Source organism: Panthera uncia, chromosome F2, assembly GCF_023721935.1.
Source record: "Panthera uncia isolate 11264 chromosome F2, Puncia_PCG_1.0, whole genome shotgun sequence".
In the NCBI taxonomy this organism is placed as follows: domain Eukaryota; kingdom Metazoa; phylum Chordata; class Mammalia; order Carnivora; family Felidae; genus Panthera; species Panthera uncia.
Genome location: NC_064812.1, coordinates 4559325 through 4577140, shown reverse-complemented (window position 1 = coordinate 4577140; position 17816 = coordinate 4559325). Strand labels below are relative to the sequence as shown.

The following is a 17816-nucleotide window of genomic DNA, read 5'->3' as shown; positions in this document are numbered from 1 at the left end:
CACACACACACACACACACATGCCACATGGTCTGTGCTCACTGCATTCAGAGCCCAGGCCAAATCTGAGATGTTGAGCTTTGGTCCTCGAGACAAAAGGAGACTCTAGCCCAAGAGGTGGGGCTCCAAGGGCCAGCCATCCAAACGCAGCACCTGGGGTCCCCATTCCTACAGGAGGTGCCCTGTCCAAAGACACGGGAAGTGGCCTCTGCCTCCCCCACAGACCCCGACATGCAAGAACCATGGAGCAGGGGGCGAGGGTGGGAGGTGGGGACTGGATGCCACAGACCGCATCAGCCAGGAGTAGGGGCTAGGCTTTAGGGAGCTCTGGAGGGACACCAGAGCCCCGGGAGGAGGAGAGGGGGGAGGAGGGAGACAGACAGACAGACAGACAGACAGACAGAGAGAAGCCCCTCTTGTTCCTCACTGCCAGGTGAGCTGGACAGTGATGAGTTCTTCTTAAGGCCACAGCTCTCCTTGAGACCCCTCAGCTACAGGTCCCCCTAGGAACCCACTTGGCCCTCCTCCCTCTGTCCTAGGTGTGGTGTGGTCATTCCCGCTGCCTGTGTCTGTCCCTGTGGGGCCCGAGCCCAGGGGGCCACCAGACCCCAACTGCCAGACCACTCACACCGTCAACTGTGGTTCACACACAGCCTAAACACCCCATTCCGAAGAGCCCACTGGCGGGGAGGAGGCGGGGTCCATACCCTGGGGCCGGGGTTTCCAGGCAGACCGTCTTCCCCTCTCTCTCCTGGCTGCCCCTGTAAGGAATGCAGAGAGAAGTTGGCAGGAGAGGGCCAGGCTCGGGGGACACACTCAGTGCTAGTCACCGTCTGGTTCAGGAGGAGAACCACTCGTACTGGGGTGGCAGCTTGTACAACCTCTCAGATTCCACATTCCAGGCCTCTGCTTTGGGTTTGTTTTTACAGAAACATAACTGGGTAGAAAACTGTGCTTTTCTCTCACTGAGAGACTTGGGAGCACGGAAGAGGTCACATGAGCGATTCTGAGACTGCAAGATCATCGGTTAGCCCTTTCGTCCGTCGTGAAAACCAAGGGAGAAAGACGGAGAATATTTACGTGAAATACCCATGGAATGAAGTTAAATGCATGCTTATTCTGTATTTGGTCAGGAAAAAGTGGAGGTTGTAAGGTACTTATTGAAAAGGATGAAGGATGCTCCCGTGATATCGAAAGGCCGCATTTCGCGGATGGTTACGGGCATACGTGCTGAGCCTACGTGTGTTTGGTGGGAAGGAATCAAATTCGCTGGCGCAAATATTCATGCTGTGCTCTCGTAACTGTTCACCTGCAGCGTGCGAACGGGGGACTTGCTTCCCAAATTTATGATATTAACCTCTGACTCTTTTCCTAATGTTCCTACCATGATGAGCCGCACCAGAATATTTTTAAAATTAAAGTCTCTTAGGTTACGAGTATCCCAACCTTGTCCCTCCCCGCCAACACAGACGTATTCCGAACACGTTCGTGGGAAAGCCCGAGGCTTCCACATGCTTCTGTCTGGCTCAGTCACCTAAGCAGAAGTGAAGGACTTTCCCACGTCTGACCTGGTGAACCCCAACATTCCCGAGTCCTGATCCAGGCCCCAAGCCATCGGTGTATTTTAGAATTTACCAGCAATCCAACATCCCTTTCCTCCTGCGTTTTGGGCCCCAAACTCCGGCCACCCCCGTGCACACCAACCTCGGGTCCCGGCAGGCCTGGGGCTCCCTTCTGCCCGTCCTTTCCAGGTGGGCCCTGGTCAAGAGTGAAAAAGAGCAAAATAAGACACATGTTTCAGGAGAATGCACCGAGTGGCTCTTGGCCAGCCACTGGGGGCCACCCCGCCTCCTCAGGGGGGCTCTCTTGCCAGTGTGCCGCCGTCTCTGTGGGGCCAGGCTGGCCTACACTCGCCTGATGAGGGAGACGGCCCTCACCCTCTGGCCAGCATCCGGGGTCCGGCCACTCTGGACGTGCGTGGTGGGCGAGAGGGGGCCGACGGTCCTTCACTACCTCTGCTTTCTGCTTCCCTCTCTCTCTGGGAAATCTCCACCAACATGTCCCCCCTTCCCAGTCTCCCGGCCTGGCACTCACCAAGTCTGCCTTATGCTTTCTAAGGGCCACACTGAGGGGCTCTGTGTCCTCTCCTCCCTACAGGCTGCCTCCTCCCCCATCCTGTCCGACAGGACAGCTGGTGTTACAGGCACAGGGACAAAGAGTCCCAAGGGCTGAGGGGTGGACTCCAGGCCCCGCCCTGGTGATGGGGACACGTGGGCTTTTAACGCCCCGCTGCCTGGCTCCGCCTTCTGCTATTTAAGAGTTGTTTGCTCTTCTGATTTTCCTTGAGCCTTGAGTGGCGGGCCAGGTACACACACACCCCCATGACAGAGGGAAATCCTTTCCCCTCAAGATGACATTTTACATGTCATTACTTTGACAGCTGTAAGTGCTATTCAAAAATGATTATTATTTTAGGAAACCTGGTCATTATTCCACCAAGAGGTCTCCTGACACCCAAATTAAGATTCCCCTATTTCCTGGCATCTCTAGTCTGGGCTGGCAGCCTATTGGGAGGGCAGCCCCGCCTCCCCAGAGCAGGGGTCGCAGGAGTCAAGGCCCTTGGAAGGGCAGGAGGGGAGCTCACCTGGCCTCCGTGGAAGTATGAGCTCACTGAGGAGCAAACACTGAATCCAGAAGTAGCACCCCAAACTCTCAGTGGCCATAACCTCCCCCCTCGACACCCTACATGCCTTCAAATACTTTTTCCCCTGCTTACGACTCTCTCCCCTCCTCTGAACGTTCACACCAACACACATACTTTTTGACGAACCCATTAGATCAGGTGTGATTGTTAACGTATTTGAGCTTTCAGGGGACACCGCCACGTGAGGAAAAAGTCTACTGGTGACGCTGCCATTAACTGTGTGTTCGTGAATGTTTGCCGGTCACACTGCAACGGAGCAGGTGTTCTAGGTGTGGATCAGTTCACCCCCGAGTGTGCATCACACCCCTGCATGGACGGCCCACATCCTAGGGGATTCAGCAGAGCTGAGAACACGGACATCCCAGCCATCACGGTCCCTGCTGCCTGGGGGAGCTCCATCCACAGCCACCGACGGACCTGCCAAAGGTCCAAGGGGCACTGCCGCCGGGTGCTACGCGGTCTGATTCAGAACCCCTCCAGGGCTGTGGGTTCTGCTGGCTTCCCCACCCACCGGCCCACGAGAGAGAGAGAGAGAGAACTACTTGTAAGGAAATCCCTTCCAGTGGAGCTGAGGCCTCCCTGAGGGTCCTCTACGGGTCTATGAGGATGATCGTGCTGTCACAAGGTGTCACAGGCTCACAGGCCACACCTACCACGGGGCGCTGAGGAGCTCAGGGCCAGAACTAGGAGATACACCCAGCTTTAATGACACACCCGTTACAGGAGTGAAGATGTTAAGGTTTCTGAGCCCCATCCTCAGGGCTTAAAAGGCAGGAGGGAGCCTCCAGATCCCCAGGATCTTCTGAGTTTGGGAGTGAGGAAGGGCAGTCAGGATGAGGACAGGAAGCGTTCAGCCACTGTCTTTATTTATGTTCCCCCCGGCAGGTATCTCTTAGGGACAAGAAGTCACTTTAAACAGCCTTCAGGAGCCTCCAGGTAATGAGAAGAAAGGTGGTGGCCTGGGGAGAGGGAGCCCCAATCTGTACCCTGGCTGGGAGACCCTGGGGCCGCAATCCCAGGAGACTGAGTTCGTGGAAGGCACCACAGCAGGAAGGGGCCAGGGGAGGAAAGGGCGCAGCAACTGGCCAGCAGACCTGGAGGCACCCAGCCATCCCAGCATAGACCAATGGAATCCAGGGAAGCGTGGGGGCAGGGACGACCCTGGGGAACTCACCACCTGCCCGGGATGCCCAGGTTTTCCTGGGAAGCCGATCTCTCCAGGTAAACCCTGAGAAGGGAACCACATGGGAATGGTTAGTCTGGCCTCTCTGGAGCATCAGAGCCTTTCCCCAGTGCCTCTCCTGGCCGGGCCCCAGGCGCCTGGCTCTGATAAGGATGAACAAGGCTGCATGGACTTCAGGGCATCTGAGCATCCTTAGTGCGGGCCATCGTGAAACACACAATCGTTACACCGTGTCTGGCCTGCAGTCAGAAGCCACCACATTGGCTCTTACCAGGTGGGAGGGGTGGAAAGGCCTCGCTGGTTGCTGGGCCGGCCCCACCCCCACCCTCCGCCTACAGGGGCATTTTCCCTGCTGCACAGCAAGTGTGTGTGGGGAGCGTGTTGACCTGTGTCTACCCCAGCCCTCTGGCTGCCTCAGCACCAAATCACGAACTAGTAAAAGGCACCCGAATGGGTACCCCCACACTAACATACCTCCATCCATGTGTCTGTCTCTAGAAGCAGCCAACCAATGTGCTCCAAGAGCTCAAGAGGTATTTCTAGACTAATCTAAGGGTCTGAAAGCACAGAGGCTGGGGTCCTCCTTGTTTATGCCTTTGCTCTCCTCTTCGATGAAGGACAAACAGATGGCCACACATAAAGATGCTCCTGGTTCCCATGGGCCATGAACTCTGTACCTAAGCGCCCCTGTAGGGGAAAATCAAAGCCAGTCTTACCGGGGGGCCTCCGGGTCCAGCGGGACCGGGGACGCCAGGTGGTCCTGGAGGGCCCTGGAAAGAAAAAGTAAAATGTGGGTGACAATCTTGCATGGAGCAGTCTCCTGGTGACGATATCCTTTGAGAGGGGAGGAGGGAAGGGGACACAGTGACCAGCTGTCTTAGTAATGCTTTAGTTTTCAAACAAACAAACAAGGAACAAAAGCAAAAAAGAAAAGGTCTGAAATAAAATTTGCAAAATGTTGACATCTGTTACATTTGGGGCGATGGGTATATAACTATTATATTATCTATTCTATCTCAAGCACTTGAGCATTTAAAATAAACACATGAACGCACTTGCACGCTTCTACGTACACACGCAGTGGGTCAAGCCATTACCGAAGATCTTGAAGGACGGTGGTTCCCAAGCATCAGTCAGCATGGAATCACCAAGGGTGGGTGACATGGGCCTCCTGTCCCAGCCCCTCCCCCCGATTCCGTAGGTCTGGGGTGGGGTACTCGTGAAAGCTCTCCCCACAATTCTCTGCAGACCAGTCTGGACACCCACTCTCCAGCTTCCATTCTCCATTCCCTCACTTACACTTGGGACACCTGTGGCCAGGAGCAGACGCAGGGAGGGAAGTGCTCCACAAGCAGAACAGAATCACAAGCCAGGGCTCCAGCCTGGATTAATTGCTCCCTCCTCCATGCTCAAGGCCAGTGTAACCGTGTCCGTCGGACTCACATGCCCTCTGAGGCAGAGGCCCCTCTTGCTCCCTCTGCATCTCTCACAGGGACCACTGCAGGACGTGGCATACAGCAGGTGCTCAATAAATGCTTGAAGAAGTCTACTGAATTTAAGGGGCACTAAGAAGAGGGGCCTGTGCATCCAGGGAGAATGATGCCATACCGCCACTAGATGGCGATAAATACTAACAAATGGCAAGGGCTGCTGCTCCCGTGGACTGTTCCCTTTCCTGCCACTGGGGGCGCACGCGAGTCAACAATGGGCACAGAAACGGAATTTTTGGTGCATCGGCACCTAGCTGTCCCTGTACCTGCTCAGTCGTGGTGTGTCTTTGCGGGTGGCATCTACTTTGGTTGGGAGATGTGTGCTTGGAGCAGACACAACTGAGGGGCCCAGCAGAGCGGGATGGTGGCCTGGGCAGGGTCCTCCCTGCAGGATGAGGGCCGGGGAAGAGCACCGAGAAGGCTCGTGGCCCCACCCCTACAGCCATTCAGACCCAACACCCGGCTGAGCCAATTCAGCTCCGCTCGCCTCTTGGCCAAGTGAGAGTCCTGCAGGTGACTGTCCCAGGACCACCCTCCAGAAGGCACGTTCCAGGTGACCCTGCTTCAGCATGACCTCTGGGGTTCTCACACCCCCTCACCACCAGCACACAGCTTCTCTGAGGCCCCTCCTGACCCCGCGTAGCACCCGCCTCTGCTCGAAATCTGGACACGTTAGTCTTCTTCCCTCCTTACACACCAGGGGCAGTGATGGCCCCTGGAGCATTTCGTGCTCTTTCAAACATTCCAGAAAGTTCCAGAAAACTGGCCTCCTGATGAGCTCATTCCTCTGACCCTGTGTCCCCTTCCACCTTTGTGTCTTGCAAACCCCCTCAGGATGCTGCTGTCCCACAGAGTGTTGGAGTAAGGGGATTGTTCGTGATCTACTGGAAATTAAACCTCCTTATTTGACAATAATGAAAACTGAGACCCAGAGAGGGTAAGCACCCCCGCTAAAGCCACACAGCCATCATCTCCAGAGGATCCTTGACAGGCTGGCTGCTGCAGAGTCACCCAGAAAGCTGTCATAAATAGAGTATGCGGGCCCCTTGTTTGGACTCTGAGACAGGTCTGGGCCAAGCCCAAGGGGACAGTGACTTTGGAAACACTCTCCCAGTAACCCTGAAGAGCTGCCATGTCTGGGAATCACATTCCGTGTTCACCGTAATGGTGAAAATACCAGAAGCACAAGGAGAGAAGCAGGGATCCATAGGAGGAGAAAGCAGAAAACGGAAGTGGAAGAAGGGCCTAGGGAGGGGCCACTCCCGCTCGGTGTTCCCTCTGCCCTGCACTTTACACACTGTATCTCGTTTCCGTCCTCCAGGAATCCTACGAAGTGGGTCTGTTCCACCGTACTTTATACAGGAAGAACAGGACCTTGGGAGGGAAAGTGACAGGAGACAAAGCCGGCATTCAGATCCAAGGACCCTGGTTCCATCATCCCTCCTCCCTGTACCCACCCCTGCAAAGTGTCTGCACAGCTTGGGGATGCGGGTCTGAGCCCTCGGTTCCAACCCGTCACCCCTTGGATGGTGTTCTCCTGAAAGACTGTGTGTGCGTTAAGTGGGACCAGAACTTCCCATACAGGCTCAACTGGGTCTGTTCCACCTCCTTTGTAGGGACCCACAGCACCTGGTTCACTGCTGTGCACACAGTAGGGGCTTAATAACAACCTGTTTGAGGTTGCACACTCAGGTAAAAGAGCAAAATCCTACACAGTAATTAAACTCTATAGTAGCCACTTAGAGAGACAGAGAAGCCAGAAGCAGTGGGCATGGCTGACAGAGGGTCTGGGGACCCATTTCCAGCAGGGAAGGGGGTGGGTCACTGGCCCCAGCCTCCTCTCACTGACAAGGAGCATCTTGTGTGTACAGATGAGAAACACGTGGTGGGGAGAGGGGACAGCAGTCAGGACGGAATGCCAGCCAGCCAGCCGCTGGTGCCCCATGGACGCTGCTCGGAGGGCCTCACCATGCCTTCAACAGCCATGCAGGGACACGCGGCTCTTCTCAGAGCTGCCGCCTGGCCTCGGCTCTAATGTCCACATTCTGGAAGGGTTGCGATCAGCCTCCTCCAGGGGCCCAGACACCTCACGCAGAGCAGACGTCCATTCTGGCGGAAACTGAGATGGTTTTGGATACAGCCTCTGGCGAGCCACAGGGTCAGTGGGGCAGGAGCCGGGCCTGGGGAGGACCTGGGCATAGGCCAGGGATGGCCATTCATACCTTAATATATATGGCCCCATGGTCCCCATCTATTTCAAGTCCCTGCACTTGGGGTCCTATTAGTCCTTGAGGAAGCAAATGGAACCCATACCTGCTAGCTCCCAGTCATACAGCAAGTTCCTTTCTTTATGAAGGTCCAGCACCCTGGTCTCTAAGGTGGGATCCTGAGGCCTACACTGCTCAAATCAAACAAGGTAAGGCAAGAGCAGGAGCCCAGCGCCACCCCATGGCTGGGAGTTTTATTACTATCTTGGCCTCCTGCCTGGGCACCAGCCCCAGTACAAAAGTCTGAGTCAGTGTGAAGGGCTAGTCAGATGGTGGCAGGGCCCCTCGGGGAGAACAGGGTTGAGGTGTGGCAGTGGTCCCCACCTGGGCTTTAGCCGTGGAGACAGCAAGAACTGGTCTGACTCGGGGTATGTTTTGAAGGCAGAGTGGGCGAGATTTAACAACAGTTAGGGTGTGTGACGGGAAAAGGTAGGTCGAGGACCCGACTGTGCTTGCCCAACACAGGCGGGTAGGTGTGGCACCACTGCCCAGATGGGGAGCACTGGGGAGGAGCACAGTGGAGGAGAAGGCGGCCTCGGTAGTTCTTTAGGAGGACGTTAGGTGTCTGAGGCCGGGCAGCACCCCAGTGGAGCCTCCGTGCAGCAGGGACCCAGGGGAGTCTTGTGGGGGCGCCGAGATCTGTGCATGGTCTCTGCCCGGAGGGTGGACAGAACCGGGGCCCTGCATGAGATCCCGCGAGAGGCGGCGGATGGAACCCTCCGGTTCTTTCAGGACATGGAAAGACGAGGAGGTAACAGGCAGGCCCAGACCCAGCAGTCGGACTGCAGGAGGAGAACAAGGTGTGAGCTGCCAGAAACCGGAAGGAGAGCCATCATCTGGGAGGTGGAACTGACCTCTCCTTGGCCAGCTGTCAGGCAGCCCTGGCCCGGATAGGAGCTGGGTCGGTGGCGAGTCGAGAAGAACGCGGACGCGCATGAACTCAGGAGACGGGGAGTCGCATGAGGAAGTCGACCTGACGGTGACTCAGGAAGGGCCGCTTGGAAAACCACTACTCATGTCCCTTCTTCGGGAAACCATGGGAGGTGTCTTAGACCCGCACAGGGTTTCTGACCAAGGGCAGAACTTCCTGTCTGCTATTTGTTTTAGTCTTTACTGGAGCGCCTGAGTGGCCCGGTCGGTTGAGCGTCCGCCTTCGGCTCAGGTCATGATCTCACGGTCCGTGGGTTCGAGCCCCGCGGCAGGCTCTGCGCTGACGGCTCGGAGCCTGGAGCCCGCTTCCGATTCTGTGTCTCCCTCTCTCCCTGCCCCTCCTCCACTCGCACTCTGTCTCTGTCTCTCAAAAATAAATAAATATTTAAAAACTTTTAAAAAATGTTGTATTTATTTATTTTGAGAGCAAGAGAGAGCGCACACTAGCAGAGGAAGGGCAGAGAGAGAGGGAGAGAGAGGATCCCAAGCAGGTTCCATGCTCAGTGCAGAGCCCGATACAGGGCTCAAACCTACGAACCACGAGATCATGACCTGAGCTGAAATCCAAGAGTCGGAGGCTCAACCGACTGAGCCACCCAGGGGCTCCTCCTGTCTGCTATTTCAGCATTTGAATTAAAGACCGTAAGTTACGTTATTTTAAACTGAAACTCTCTGACTATTAATACCTTTACTAATGGTAGCCATGATGGTATACAGAGATTAAAAAATAGGGTTTGGGTCTAGGATGGGCCAGGCTGAATGCTAGGTTGCCTCACACTCCCTCTGTGGCCTAAGGCAAACACACTTCGCCTCAGTGCCTCAGTCTCCACAGCTGTAGCAGAAAGGCTGCAAGCACCCCCGCCCCTCCCTGCCCCGCCACCTGCCGCGTACATGAACGAGGGTGCGCGAGCTAGCCCGGCACACTGGGGGCCTTCCCAGGCATTGCTTCACTCTCTTCTCCTTTTGTCATTAATAAAAATATACAAATAACCAGTTAATCTAACTGTTCCTGAGAGTAACAAGTCAGCCAACAGACTTAAATGTGAACAACACAATAATGACTGTTTTAATTGTTACCAACGAGAGCGACTAAGGAGCCACTACTGATAAAACGCACCAATCCGCCTAATTATTATTAATGAAACAACATTTGAGCCTTCGAATACGATGGTGATTAAGCAGCTAATTAACGTGCGCGGTAATTGCGATGATGACGCAAACATAACCAATTAGTCTAATTATCATTAATAAAGGAGTGGGAAGTAGTTTTTCTCAATAACCACCTAGTTCCCATTGGTACAGCTTGATGGAGTTGGATGGGATCTGAAGATGTGTGAAGATTCCTTGCATGAATTAGCACAACAATCACCCTACTTGAGTGATTTGTTTTGGAGGGGGTTGTTCATAATTTGAGAGTCCTCCCCTCAGGATGGGGCCACCCGGGGCAAAGCCATAATGACTACCTACCGCAGCAGATTTCTGTGTAGAGGCCAAGGCCCACAGCATCCCCGGTCCTCTGTGGGGTCAGCCCCGCTCCTGGCTACCAGTTCAGGGGACATCTGTCCATCCTCACTGCCACCCCACGCAACACTGCCTTTGCAAACACCAACCAGACGAGACAAAGACTTCCGTTTTTCCTAAACGGCTGCCAGGATACGGGAGCCACCACCTATGATGTCAGGAATGTGTATATTTATTCTAAAACATTCCAGCAGGTGGAATTTTTCATCCTGAAAAAGAGGCACCAAAAGCATCTTACGGGATGCCAGCTGCCCTGGGGCCTCGCTTACTCTGAGGCTGCGCTTCGGGCTCATCCCATTCTCCACAGAGCCAATTAAACTCTGAGCTCAGTTTCCTTAGATTTTAAATGAGATCCACCTTCTTTCCTCACATGTAGTTGTAAGGAATAGTCGCAATTCTATACAAACGGTAAAGAGAGCGTCTGACAAAAGCAGGAAGAAACAGACTTTATCTCCCTTCCTTCTTCCCATCAGAGCCAAAAACTCTACAACAGAATCAATGCCGATTTTCCAGATCAGCATAGGAGCCACCTCTGGGCCCTGAGAGAGGCTGACGGCCTCCCCTTTCTCCCAGAATTCGGGTCCCTCTACCTGGAGGGCCTCTCTGCCCCACTAACCTGTGGTTCCTCTGGGCGCGCACAGTGGCTACCTAGATGTCACAGCCCCTTCTGATTCACAGAACTGCATCTGGCACACAGTGGGTACTTCATACCCATCGAACGGAGGACTCCGCTGAACAAGGAGGAACCTTGGCCGTTGGTGGAGAGGGAGGGCTGAATTAGGGGACACAGCCAGAGGCCCACCACGGCAACGCTGCCTCTTGGTTTGGGCGTGGTTGGCTGGGACACAGCTTAGTGTCCATCGGGTGGCGATCCGGTCAATGGTGCCAGGCGATCCCTCTCAAGGCTCCACACTATGTGGTTCTGCACCACTGAGATCCCTGAATAGATCAGAGCACCCTACTTCCGGGGAAACGCCTGCTGTGGAAAAGCAGGATTGTTTTTATGTGAATGGCATCCAGCTCCATACCTGGCCATTCAGTAAACATTCGACGAATGAAACGGATTTCAAAATTAAAAGCGAAAGAAAGGAATCTATTTTCTGAGGTAGCAAAAAAGAAAAAAAAGAAAGTTGTAGGTAGGGGAAAAAATTGTAGCTTCAAGGAATTTGATGGTGCAGCACGTACAGCCAATATTTGAAATACACAAGCTTTGCTCACTGGAAAGGAAGGTAATAAAACAAATACAAAAAGCACTCTATTTTTCACTATTAACATCAAAATGCCACAGCGAATGCGGAATCTTTAGAAGACCATGAATTATGATTGATTTTACATTCCCTTATGGCGTGCCATATCTGGCCCAAATGGGAGGTGCTAAAATGAAGTGTGAGAAGGCGTGCAAGGCACCCATCACTCATCAGGACACTTTACACGTCAGCGAGCAGTGAAAGCTGGTTTCAGATGCGCAGTGGGCACCTTCTCCAGCGTGGATGCCTGACAGATGGAGGGAGAGGTCCAGTAACAGGTGGGCACTAAAACCCACTGCTTTCCTGCGGCTCACGGAGGAGCCAGAGGGAGGCTGACTGACTCTGCACACGCCCTGCTCGCTGCCACCACGGCCAGGAGAACAGAGACAGCGTCCCCACCTGGTGCTCTCAGGGGACCACAAGTGACTGCACATGTGTGGGGGTGGGGAGCTGGAGAAAGCATAGGGCCAGAGGATGTCCCACCAGAGAGGAGTCCGAAAGACCGAAGGAGTTAGGGGGGCGAGGAGGAGGAGGGGTCATCCAGGGAGTAAGACAGCACAGCAGAGTGTGAAGGGGGCCCTGACCCATCACTTTACAGATGGGTAAACTGAGGTCCGCAGAGGGGGAAGGAGCTGGCCAATGTTACTGTGTGTCGGAAGTCAGACACAAACCAGAGCTCGGGTCTGTGGCCTCCTGGAGTAGCGTGTCATTTGGGTTGTCCTGGTCTCTTGGCTGAGCCCCTTCCGATTCTGAATTCACGGTCCAGCCACCCCCCCCACCCCCCACCCCCCCGCTCAGTACCGGGAGCTCCAGCCCAACAAGGGCCTATCCACACCTGTACATGGGCCATGTCCTGCAGAGCTGAGCCCCTGCCGGGAAGGCCCCTTCTCCCCACCTGTCTGGCCAGCTGCACGAGCTCCATCATGGGGCACCTCGTGCAGGGCGCGGCTGGCTGGTGGGTGTCACTGTGTCGCCGCGGCCTGCCCTCCAGTGGCCGAAATTTCTCTGGGGGAGCAGACAGTGGCCATTCTCCTAGCACAGGGGTGGGAGGCCGGGGGAGCAAGGGGAGACCGGAGGACCCAGGACCCACCGAGCGTTCTCTCTGATGAGGTGACCATCCAAGACTGTGGTGACCAACCTCGGAACTGCCACCCAATTGCTTCTTCAACCAGAGGAAGCAGGACTGCTAGGGACCAGAGGGCAAAGGCGGTAGTTACCTGCGGCCCCAGCAATCCAGGGGTTCCCGGCGGGCCCACTTCTCCTTTCTTCCCCTGAGGACAAAAGAAGAAGCCGAAATTAACAGCAGGCAGGTAATGCCCAGAACCAATGCAGTAACGTCTCAGAGGACATTTCCATCTGGATTTCTGAAACCCCCCACCTGGTGGGATGGCCTCCAGAGAGAAGTGGTTTGGGATTGGGGCAGAAGACTCAGGCTCTGGAGTCACGGAGGCTCAGCACTGGATCCCAGCTCTGCAACGTAGATGGCTTTGGTAACACATGGCCCCAAGGTTACAAGGTACAGAAAGGGACCCTTCAGAAGGATCTCCTTATCCTGCCATCGGCCATTCCGTTCCTTTCCTTGAAAGCAGCTAATCCCACCAGATGTTGGCTCATCTTTGCAGAGGCATTTTGTGTGTAGACAAGCAACACACACACACACACACACGCACTCACGAGTGCCCACACACGTGTGCACATGTTCCCTTGTTCCTCCCCTTCTTTCTCTTTATGAACCATAACTGTAGCAAATCACTCAATCTGCTGCTAACTGCTGGTTTCCCCTGAGCAGCTGATTCTGGCTCATCCTGTATCCGCATGTGGACGGTCACCCTGATGTGCCCACAGCTATGGAATGTCCACAGGAAGGGTGAAACGGACACATGGACAGGTAGGTCATTACGGCCTTTTCTGATTGGCTGCTGTTACAGTCCAGGCTGTTGTCACGACCCCAGTGGGTCATCTTGGGGGGCTGACCTGCCTCATTAAACCTGGGAGTCTAGCCCTGTGTATAGGGGTAAGGGGTGTTCTGGTTGGTTTACTGCATAGGACACAGGGTATATATTATGTAAGCGGGCATCTGAATGATGCTTTTCGTTTTCCTCCTTAGTTTCCCTCAGGAAGTCAGAACACCCAGGTAAGGCCTCGTCCTTGCCTTGGTCTGTGCCCAGGCCAGCCCCAGTGGTGGCCCCCGCCCCCACCCCCCTGCCTGCTCTCCCTCCTCCCCGTGTTCCATGAGCCCCCAGTGCCTGCGAAGCCCAGGATACCGTCTCCCCAGCCCCCACCTCCCAGAAGTGGCCCCTCCCCCAGGGCTGTGGGTCACATGGTGAGTCAGTGCCTCCAGGGGGCTGTTGCGGGGTCTCAGGGACGCAGCTCTGTTCAGGCTCGAGGATTTTACGGTTGCACAGAAGTCTGGGTGAGCTGGGAGGGAATGTTCTTTCAGGAGCTTCAAGTCCTAAAACCAGAGTCTCCCAACCTCGACTCGGCCCGCTGGGATCGAGGCCGAGATCCAGGTCTGCGGCTGTTCCTGTGTATTCATCCGCACGCTCCCGCTGCTCCGTGCCAGCCCCGCGGGTCCTGCCGGGGCTCGGCCACCACCTCAAGAGCTCGCGGTTTCGCAGGAAGGCCTACCTGAGCCCCTGGGACTACAACACTCCCGATAAGCACAGGTGCAACTCGTAGGTCTGCCGCAAGGTCTTGGGAGGACTTTCTGGAGGAGGTGCTGAGGTAGCACTGAAGGGGGACATTAGAGTATCCCAGTGGGACACACATTCAGTGCAGGGGACAGAGCAGGCAAGTGGGAGCAGGGCCTCGGCAGAGCCTTGATGTGATCTTGACGGAAGGCTACAGGGCGGGGGAGTGGCGAACGAGGTCAGCAGGGGTCAGGAAGAGCATCCGTGCCCTGCACCAAGGGGAGCCGCCCAAGGGGCCAAAGATGCTGAGTGAGGACACCACGGGGTCCAGTTTGTGCTGGCTCTGGAAGCAGCAGGAAGGACGGAGCGAGGGGCCAGTCTGTTCCCAGAGCTCACCATGGCCACACCACCGTGGGCCCGCCTCCACTGTCACCTCCGTGCCAGCCTGGGGGCCTCCTGGACCATCCTCCCTCACGCCTGACCCTACGCTTCCCCTTTCCCGCCATCCCCCCAAGGTCACCAGAACCACATTCTTAGAACAGAACTCAGGTCGGCTTCACAGTGCAACACTTCTCAGAGCAAACTGGGAGGCCCTCCCCTCCTTTCCAGAACTGCATTCCCGCTCCCTGCACGGCTCATTTCCTCAAACTCTCTCCCTTGTCCAGCCACGCCAGTGCCCTCCTCCAGGAAGAACGCGCCAATCTCAACCTCCCCCACCCCCCCAAGCTCAACACTCCCACCTCAACGTCTTCTGCCCGCTCTTGCTCCTGCCCGGCACACGGGCTCCCCAGGCATCCACGCGGTCTCTGCTCCAAGCCCCTCTTGTCCACGCGGTCTCTGGCCAGCCCAACCCAAACTGCCCTGCCGCCAGCTCTCGCTTTCTTTGTGCCGCTGCTGGATACACTGCTGACGGACACATTTGGTCATTGCCTGCCCGCCTGCCCGAACTGGGGTGCCAGCCTCCCAGAAACAGGGCCTGGCTCCGCTCTTGTGCAGCGCTCTGCCCGGGGGCCCAGAACACTGCCTGCCGCATGGTGGCGACTCAGGAAACATTTGCGGGCTGGATACACAACGCCCTTCAGGACTGACGTGGTCTTGAGCCCAGACAACGGCCGGCCAGGGAAACAGCCCTGGTGGGGGGAGGGGGAGGGGGATGCACAAGGATAGGAAGACAGAAGCTGGACATCTGCAGACTTGCAGAGAGAACAGGCTGACCGGGCTCGGGAGCCCCAGATCCACACCCCCTGAGCCAAGGAACACATCAGCTCGGAGGTGCAGCGAGGCCTAGGTCGGGATGCGTTTCTCGACACTTGTCAGGGAGAATTCAAAATGCGGTCCTGGACACCTTCAGAAATGAGCCAGGCCTGGAGGCATTTGTCTGGGCCTCTGTCCGATCCTGCTCTGATGAATGCAGACATCGGGGGGCTGGTCACAAGAGAGCGAAGAGCTGCCAGCTCCCCTCCCTCGGGGAATGGAAAGCAGACATCTTCCATTTGGTATCGAGACAGGCACCCCTCCACTTACTGGCAGGTTATTCCACTGAGAGTCACCGGTTATTTACAAGATGAATAAACCATTTTCCCTCAAGGTCGGCGGAATGGCCTGGTGAGCAGTCATCAGAATTCAGAACCCAGGCCTGCAAAGTAACTCTGTGCAGAGGAAAGGCTGAAATGGAGAATCAGATCACTCAATGGTTGGTAGGAAGGGATCGGAAGGGAGGAGGAGGGATGTGAAGGTCCAGGTTGCTGAGATGAATTACTAACTAAAATGCTGATCTCATTGGGGCTCACGTCTGTGTCCCTCTCCCAGATGGCCCACCGCCTCTGGAGGGAGGTACAAGGTCTCAGCAGCTGCCTGCTTCACTGAAGTTCGGGGACCTTGTATACACGGTACTGATGCTCAGGGGGATGAGCAGCTAAGATGGTAATGAAATGTACAGAAGGTATGGAGTCAGGAGTGGCTCCCATGCCAGGGCAGTAAAAAAAAATCTGGCCTGGAAAGGAGGATTATGGGCAGACAGGAAGGTTCCGGTGAGCAAGAAAGACATGTAAGCATGTGCACCTGAGCAAGCAAATATCTCAGCATTTGGGTTTCAGCAAGAAGGAAAAAAGCAAAAAGGTGGCAAGAGGCCAGAGGAAAGAAGGCAATTTGTGATCCTAGCTGTGGTCACAAGGTGGCACCATCTTGAATGGGTCACCCACAGAAACATTAGGGGAGTCTCTGGCCAAATCCAGCGCCCATGTTCACATCTCCACCCACAGCATCCAGAGCGGTCCCCAGTGCCGTTCAAAGCTTCCCTCCCTCCCTCCCTCCCTTCCTTCCTCCCTTCCTTCCTTCCTTCCTCCCTCCCTCCCTTACTCTCTTCCTTCCCTTTCCTCCCTTCCTTCCCTTTCCTCCCTCCCTTCCTTCCTTCCTTCCTTCCTTCCTCCCTCCCTTTCTCTCTTCCTTCCCTTTCCTTCCTTCCTTCCTTCCTTCCTCCCCTTTCCTTCCTTCCTTCCTTCCCTCCCTTTATTTCCTTCCTTCCCTTTCCTCCTTTCCTTCCTTCCTTCCTTCCTTCCTTCCTTCCCTTTCTTCCTTCCTTCCCCCCCTTTCCTTCCACCCTTCCTTCCCTCCTTCCTTACTTCCCTCCCTTTCCTTCCTCCCTTCCTTCTTTCTTCCTTCCTTCCCCCTTCCTTCCTTCCTTCTTCCTTCCTTCTTTCCTTCCTTCTTCCTTCCTTCCTTCCTTCTCCTGCCTTTCTGCCTTCCTGCAACCACAGAACTGACCTGCTCACATGCCCAGTCCCTTCCCTCCAGACTTTTCTGGGCCATCCTGCACCTTCTACAAATTCCATTACTTACCTATACATACACCCTATCCTGGCAGGTGATCTTCCTAAAGGGAGAAAGTTCTGCCTGAGTTACTTCCCACCTCTGAAATGGTCAGGGTCTCCTTCTTGTCTAAAACACGTTAACACTGAGGTGTTTTACCTGGAAATTGATGGCCCTGTGAGTCTAACATGCCTTTGAGATCTAGAGTCCAGTGCCCATGCTCCAATCCCTAAGCAACAGCTCAGGTAAGCTGCTTATCTTGGCCCCCCCAAACACTCCCCCAGGATTTCTGGCCTCTGAGATTTTGCTCACACTACCACCTCTGTCTGTAACACCCACATTCCATCTCAACTTGTCAAAATCATACCCCAGGTCAGTGCTCCTCTTCCAGGAAGCCCTGGAAATAATGAGGAATGTGACAAAAACATATTGAATATGCACTGCCTGAGAGGCTATTGAGTTGGGATGGGGCATAAAGCTCTAGATAAGTAGTTACGAGGACTTGGCCACACGGCATAAGCAAAGGGGCTCTCCATGGTCCTTTCCGACCCCCTTCCTCTACAATATTATAAGAAAATGAGGTTGGAATCTTAGGTAGATGGGGAAGGGCAAGCCACTTGCTGCGTCTTCAGTTTCCTCATGTGGAAAAAATTATAATCATTGTAATTATCTGAAAAGATAGCGGTGGAAGAAATAATCCAATATTTGAGGAAGCGCTTTACAAGGCCTAATAAAGCATTATGCAAACATAACAGATAGCCACGGGAATGAGGAGGAATATGATGGTGGCTATGATGATGAAAAAAGGGTAATAGCAGGATTCTGGCTCCTCTGAGTCCCTGAAGTGGGTAAAAGACCATGTGTCAAACATACATGGTTTCAAAACTGCTACCTCCCAACAGTGCCACAGAAATTAAATGAGATAATGCCCAGAGAATGCTCAGCACAGGATATACCATTAGGAAATGTGTAGTAGTGATGGTGATGATGGGTGGTAGGAATGGTGGTGGTGATGCTGGTGGTGGTGGTGGTGGTGG

The 17816-nt window shown here is 54.8% G+C and overlaps 1 protein-coding gene across 1 annotated transcript in view; it reads right to left on the bottom strand.

Annotated features, from left to right (window-relative positions):
* Positions 1-17816, bottom strand: part of COL22A1 (collagen type XXII alpha 1 chain) — a 237546-nt gene that overhangs the window by 109167 nt on the left and 110563 nt on the right. Inside the window, exons 22-26 of the mRNA XM_049632862.1 lie at positions 12559-12612; positions 4603-4656; positions 3878-3931; positions 1704-1757; positions 707-760 (exon numbers count right to left, since the gene is read on the bottom strand). Coding sequence (XP_049488819.1) covers positions 707-760; positions 1704-1757; positions 3878-3931; positions 4603-4656; positions 12559-12612 — 270 coding nt within the window. The remainder of the gene's footprint in view (positions 1-706; positions 761-1703; positions 1758-3877; positions 3932-4602; positions 4657-12558; positions 12613-17816) is intronic.